General features: G+C 36.1%; 1 protein-coding gene across 1 annotated transcript; it reads left to right on the top strand.

Moving 5' to 3' along the window:
• The first annotated feature begins 756 nt into the window (after nucleotides 1-756).
• c22h4orf48 (chromosome 22 C4orf48 homolog) lies at nucleotides 757-6261 on the top strand. Its single transcript, XM_041779809.1, has 4 exons — nucleotides 757-862; nucleotides 1089-1221; nucleotides 3268-3356; nucleotides 5202-6261. The coding sequence occupies exons 2-4, from the start codon at nucleotides 1110-1112 to the stop codon at nucleotides 5271-5273; spliced, it is 273 nt and encodes a 90-aa protein (XP_041635743.1). The 5' UTR covers nucleotides 757-862; nucleotides 1089-1109; the 3' UTR covers nucleotides 5274-6261.
• Nucleotides 6262-7012: the final 751 nt, after the last annotated feature.

Genomic DNA, 7012 nt, shown 5'->3' with positions numbered 1-7012 from the left:
GGTACTCTTTAAATCTGAGAGACCTGGAGAAGTTTGCAAAAGAAGAGTGGTCCAAAATTCCAGTTGAGAGGTGTAAGAAGCTCGTTGGTGGTTATAGGAAGTGATTGGTTTCAGGTATTTTTTCCCTAGGGTGTGCACCCAAATATTAAGTTGAGGGTGCCAACAATTTTGTCTGGCCCATTTTTTGAGTTTTGTGTATGTCAGTTTTGGCTTTATTCTTCTGCTTTTTTGTGTTGTTTCAATGCACATAAATGAAATAAATGTGTATACCAAAAACATTTGTAATTGCAACAATTTCTGGGAGAAATGGTGTATTTTCTGGAAAATTCCAGGGGTGCCAATACTTTCACCAATAACTATATATATATATATACACACACACACATACTTATGAATTAGAACATATGGGGCCATTTTAATAATAGCAGATCAAGATGAATTCAATTTTACAAAAAAAGAATGCATTCATTAAGAAAAAATAAACAAAATAGTATACTTGAAAAAATTAATTGGATTTTTTAAACGTAAAATCTCAAGTACCATCATTTTGACATGTGGGGCGAAATGTTTTTGTAAAACTTGAACCAAAGCACATAAATACACATCAATATCCTGCTACAGCAGGTTTTTCAAGTATTTTTTGTCAATAGTATTCACTTTTACAGGAATAGCGTATATGATCCATACACTTCTGTTCAGAGCTTTATTTTGAATTTTGCTAGCGGAAGTCTTGACTCTGGTCCCCAGAGTAAATTTCAGATGATACTCACGCATGCGCAGTCCTTTATTCGACCTAAAACAATCCTTGGTGGGCATCTTGCTCTTATCTGGTGTTCAGCAACATATCATCGATTAATTCACGGTAGGTTAATATATTACTAGTCAAATAAGCTTTACTTTTATTCCACAGACTGTGATTTTGTAAACTGACATATATTCATCGACTTAAACGGAAGCTTTTAAACACAAAGCCTATCAGATTTTTTATATTTCATTAACTGACGGTGGTGAGAGGTATTTTAACGTTGTTATTGTATTTGCGTTGTCTTCAGACCACACATATGTGAATTGTGTTTGTAATTTCGAAGGTAATTGAACACACCATCACCATGGCAGCTGGTGGATATCTGCAGGCAGCGGTGCTGCTCCTGGCGGTCCAGCTTCTCTGTCTCAGTGCTGCTGATGCAGATCAGGAGACTGGGACTGTCATCCCGGCCGAAAGTAGGTGGTTTTAAATGAGGAAATTGGGGCTTTTTGACAGTTTGGTATGAGGATTATTTCTATATAATTTTTAAAGATAGGAATGTTTCTGCCACAGTAATGCTCTTTAGGTCACATGATAGCCTACTAGTTCTCCTTTGAGGGTTCTCACTGAGAATAGTAGGTCATGCTAATTAGTGTATAAATCACAGCATGAAAATGTGGTATCACTGCTGTTTTCAGGCTCAATTTATCATTCGAAATATGTGCAAATAATGTTTAGGTTTACAGGTATCCAGTATTCTGCTTTGGAGAAAAGAATAGGATTCAGCTCTCATCTGGGGTTTATTACCAAGATTGAGGGTGTTCATGATACTATTTCTTAGCTATTATATTGGTGCAGACGGTTGAAAAATTGAAATAAACAACCTTATTCCTATGGATCTAAAAATACAGTATCCATTTTAAAAAGCCATACTTGTACATCATCAGACCAGCTCTTAAAAGTAGTTAAACTACTTACATTTTAAAAGCTTTGAATTACAGTCATTACAAAAAGTCCTGAAATCAGCACACTTCTCCACTGCTATAAAACAAAAATAGTCAATCATAATACATCTATGGTAGCAACACAGTAACTTGCTGCATATGGTGCTTATTTTTTTGGTGGAGCAAATCAATTCCCTTTATTTATTTGTGGAATTTGATTGGTTTAAATGGGAAAACTGGCCAAACCCTACCATGGTTTTTAAGGCAGTAGCACCAGCATTTTATGCTTTTTGGTACTGTTATAGACAATCCTCTCTGTAACAGCCAATACATTACAATCAGTATAGCTTCATGTCTCTATTAACACGTTAAGAAGGGAAATAAAACAATAAAACAACTTTACTTAATAAAAAAAATCCATAAGCAATACATTGCTGAGGTTTAAAGCTTTATTGCTGTTATAGGGTGGGAAGAAGGATTGACACAACCCCAGTCTGGATGTCCTGGCATATTACCCGGGGCAGGGGGAAAAGTCTGTTGAAAAGAAATAACAGTCCACACCTTTTGGGTGGAGTAGGGGTGGATGTGGTGAATGGGCACAGCTTAGGGTACCATCCAGATGGGTAGGAGGGTTGTCATGAGCCATGGTGGTGCTGTGGATGTCCCAAGGGAGCTTGACTCTGGCCCCCACCCCCCAGTCCCAGGTTGTGGCACAACAGGCCCCGTGATGAATCTGTGCCACCCTACATGCCTAAAACTTAAGCACAGTACTGTTTATACTACAAATATAGTTATTTTGAAATATTTCCAATTAAAACAACATATTTGTTAAAACATTTGGTTCTAAAAGCTAAGAACAACAGCTAAAGTTAGCATTCAACCAATTCCTTGCAAACATGACTGTTGGCTCCCTTATATACAATTTTTATTGCTAAGATTATATTTGGGCAACACACCACGACACCACACACTCCCATGATGTAATACTATTAAATGCTAATAGTAGCCTGTTGGTGTTTGTGTGAGCTTGTGGTGTTTAGTTAGCAGGAGTTTCCTATGAATGTTAGCTCTGGTACATCAGCAGTGTTTAACTTCTTAATTTGTTCATTTGAAATGTATCTCAATATCATGTTAGTATTTGTCAATATTTATTTACCAAACCTCAAATACAGCAGTAGGACATTTAAGCTTTCAACTCAAGTGAACAACATTACTTATAAAAGCGTGTTGCTTTAATTTTAGTGACAATGGCCACCATAGTGAATAAAAAACTTTTTTGCTCATTTCATAATTTTCAGGGGTTTTGCATACAATTTTAGATATTTAATTCCTCTTCTACACACAATTCTTAGGACAGATGTTTTCTTAAAGCTTTGTTAATTCTCAGTGCTATCTATCACTGAAATAACTTTAAATATATATTTTAAAAACATGGTAATGAAGTATCAAGAATGCTGACATCCTTGCTTGCTATACACTAATATTTTCTTTAATTCTAGAAAAAAAAATCCAGGAGATATTTCTGTTCGTTCAAGAGAAAACTGTTTGTTACTTGCTGACTGTTGCCTCTGATTTCAGGCCGTCCGTGTGTGGACTGTCACGCATTTGAGTTCATGCAGAGGGCACTGCAAGACTTAAAAAAGACCGCCTTCAATCTTGATGCCAGGGTAGGTGGAATCATGTGTTTCTCGCCTCAGAGGGTTTTATTTGAGATATTTCCTCCTCCTGTGCTATCAAAGTGTTAAGTGTTCATGATTCACCAGATGATGAGTCTCCGAGAACAATTTGTCAATGATGATGACTTTGTGTTTGAACAGAAAGTACTGGGTCTGCTGATGATGGCTGGATTTATACACTGAGTTTTCATTTCTATACACTATTCTTAAGATAAACTGCATATTGAGTATTTATCCTTCTTTGTATATCAGTGTCAGAGACATCTCCTATTGTTTCTGGAGCCAATTTTTGAAGCCCATTGATGGAAGTCATCGTATTTAAAAAAAAAAGCTGTCCCTAACTAACTTTCCTTGGACATTTGCCTTACAACAGGCGTAGAGAGTAGAGGTGGGCCTGAAGTCTCCTGTCAGTCAACTAGGCTATGTTGCTTATTTTGCATGTCTGCAGTAGTGTCATTTTTAACATGGGTGTTGGCCACTTGGAAATATTAATGGGGTAAAGTCCTGAGTCTCAGCAGACTAAAAGAAAATTAAGAACTTTTGCTAATTTTTTACCTACAGAACAGCATCATACATGGCCAGAATAACATAACACAACAGTTCAGTGATAACTGATATATTGCAAGACAGTCATAACATGGTACATCACTATATCTAAATAAAGGGTTCATTAAAAATGCCCCATAAAAGAGAAAGTGCAGGGTTAAAGGCCTGTGTCTGCAGCTGGCTCTTTTAGCATTGGCAGTGCTCACAACCAGTTTGAGAGCGCTTTGAACTAGCATTGCAAAAGCTGAATTTGGCTCTCCTCAGTATCTTTAATAACATTATTTTTATAGCCCCATGCACATAATATTTTTGTTTTTCATGCAAATAGATTATATCACCAAGAAAAACTAAAGACAACATAAAGGAATCTTAACCTGAAATCAGCAGCAGCAGTAGGCCTGGGGAGGACAAGCCAGATCAGTTTCTGTTCCACTTTGCTGTTGAAAGCTGGTATATTAAGTCCAGCCCCTTCTTGATTTTGATTAGTCGGTGAGGGAGAATGGCACTGACAAGCTAACCTGACTGGCTAGAGAGACTGTTTCATATATCTATTGCATGGATATATTTCACACTCTTCTGGGAAACCTCCCATTCAAAGTGTTTGGAAAGGGCATGTCTTTAACCCTTTAAAGCCTGAAAACATAAATTATTGCTAGAAAATTCTCATTTTTTGGAACTGAAATGTTTATTTCACTTTCTACTGAAATCCAAAAAAATGCAACTTTCCATAAAATTTAACATATATATTTTTTGTATCTCATTTGATACATTAGGTGTTTTTTGGTAACTGAAAATCCACTTGAGGACATTTTTATCATTTATCAGATTGCATTTAGAATTTTTTTAGTAACTTATTGATCATATTGATTAGATAGAGGTATCATAAAAGTATGTATCAAATATGATACAACAGGCTTTAAGGGGTTAAACAAATTCTCAGAAGGTGATTGGATGAACATTCTGTCTGTCACATTCATTACGGACCAATCAGAGCAACAAGACAAAATGAGTTAGCCAGGCATCTGGCAGCTTTTCTTCATTGCTGCCAAACAATACCCTTTTGCCTTCTTTTATCATGCTGTTGACTTCTTTGTTGGCCAGTTAACCTCTGCTCATGTTAGCATTAATTTCATGCTAACACAAGCTAGCACTACCGTAAGGAGTCATGATCAATATCTACCATCAGTGATTCGACAGTTCTATCCCAAGAGTCATGTCAATGATATTTTGCCATATCTATATTTTTTCTCACCTCTAGTGTAATATTGTTGTTATTTTCCCTCTTTGCAGACAGAGACGCTGGTGCTCCGTGCAGAGAGGCGGGCTCTGTGTGACTGTATGCCCACTAACGCACTGCGCTGAAATCCACCTTAAGATACTTCCACCTGCTGTCACACTGAAAACAACCCTGCTCTAAACCTCGACTCATCCAACTTATTCACACAACGGGCACTTTATTTTCTTTTTTTTCCATGTCAGCGTTGAGTGAAGCTTTGATTTGAATTCATGCATCATGAGGCATGTTGTTGTTTTGCCTTATTTGGGACGTCTTTTATACAACTGATGTTTAAACTTGTGTGTTCAAAACTGTTTCCACTGTCACAGGGTTTAAATCATTACTCATATGTCTCATATTTTGGGGATTTTTTTAGTATTTGACTGCATAATGTAGATACAGTAAAATGCATCTGTAAAGTTACTTGTTGAATGTCTTGTTTGAAATTAATGTTTATGATGGTTTTACACATCAAACTGTAGCATCATGTGGAATTTATTTAACAGCTCAAATACTGCAGTAACATCTTAGATTAGCTCAATTATCTATTCAAAGGAAATGGGTCAGGTGATTTATTTTTTAAGTTATTTTAATTTAGAGAAATGGCCAACAGTGAGGAATTTGGCATGGTCAATAAACATTATCTACAATATTAGGCCACAAAGGTGTTCTTTTAGGTCTTGATTTAGCACAGCACTGTAGCATGAATTAACAGCACTTTTTGTTAAACTACTGTTGATATAGATTGTATGTATAGATTATGTATATGTACACAAGTACATGTAACAAAAATGTGTACAGACATTGTTCTCTGTCTTACAAAATGTGTATGCAAGTGATAAATTATGAGATGAGCTGCAATATCAGCAGGAGAAGGAGAGAGGCCTGATGGAGGAAGATTAGCTGCAGCAGGGGGGCATAGAGATAGAAATATATGTCTTAATGTTGCTTGTTCATGAACAGTGTACTTTGTTAACATTATGTCACAGGGCGCCCCATTTATTGTCTTAATGTTTTAACTATCAGTAAAAACAATGAATGATCTCTGCTGCTCATTGTGTTTTCTCTGGAAGGGACTTTCACCACAGTGGTCTTAAAATAGATGTAGATCCATTCATTCATTGATTTTTTATTCCTTCTGGTGTCTGTTTGGTCTCACAGCTCGGATGTAGGTGTAGCACTGTGATGACTATGTGTAACAAATGTGTAAAAGTATTGTTGCTTCTTCAGTGAGCCTTAAGGGCAGCAACTAATGATCATTTTCATCACAGAATAGTACGGCTATTATACTGTTGACTCAGCCTTTAGTTTATTATTTTTAATGTAGTTTTTCAACTGAAGTCCTTGGATCATTTTTAATCACCTGGCAGTAAATTTCAAATAAAATGAAATACTGCTTAACTGTACTGTTTTTCTTAGTTTCAACACTCAGCAGTGCTGCTGGGTTATTTCTGTAAACAAACATTTTGACTAGAAATATTGTGGACACATTTTTTTATGACTAAATTGAGATGATATCGGAAACTTTAAACATATTGATAACAAAAAAAAATCTGTAAGCATGTTTTTCTTGTGACAATTTTCTAGATCAAGAAACAAATCAAAATGTTGGTCACTCTAGTAGGTCTGTTAATGCCATGCCATGCTGCCCCTGCAGACACTAATGAGGTAAGTTCCTTTTATGTTTGTTTTGTGCTATTGCAACTCAGGGGATACGAGCAAATAAGTTATTATCAGTTAATAAGTTATTATCAATAAAATAAGTCATTATCATGTGATAAAACAGTAATAAAATGTATGGATATGTGTCCACTTGGGATTCTGT

Source organism: Cheilinus undulatus, linkage group 22 (genome assembly GCF_018320785.1).
Source record: "Cheilinus undulatus linkage group 22, ASM1832078v1, whole genome shotgun sequence".
Lineage (NCBI taxonomy): Eukaryota > Metazoa > Chordata > Actinopteri > Labriformes > Labridae > Cheilinus > Cheilinus undulatus.
The sequence above is the reverse complement of the archived record's forward strand: the minus strand, read 5'-3'. Positions and strand labels throughout refer to the sequence as shown.

Coding starts and splice junctions, on each gene's coding strand:
- c22h4orf48 (XM_041779809.1), top strand. CDS start 1,110: ATGGCAGCTGGTGGATATCTGCAGGCAGCGGTGCTGCTCCTGGCGGTC. Junction 1,222..3,267: donor GACTGTCATCCCGGCCGAAA/GTAGGTGGTTTT, acceptor CTCTGATTTCAG/GCCGTCCGTGTGTGGACTGT. Junction 3,357..5,201: donor CCTTCAATCTTGATGCCAGG/GTAGGTGGAATC, acceptor CCCTCTTTGCAG/ACAGAGACGCTGGTGCTCCG.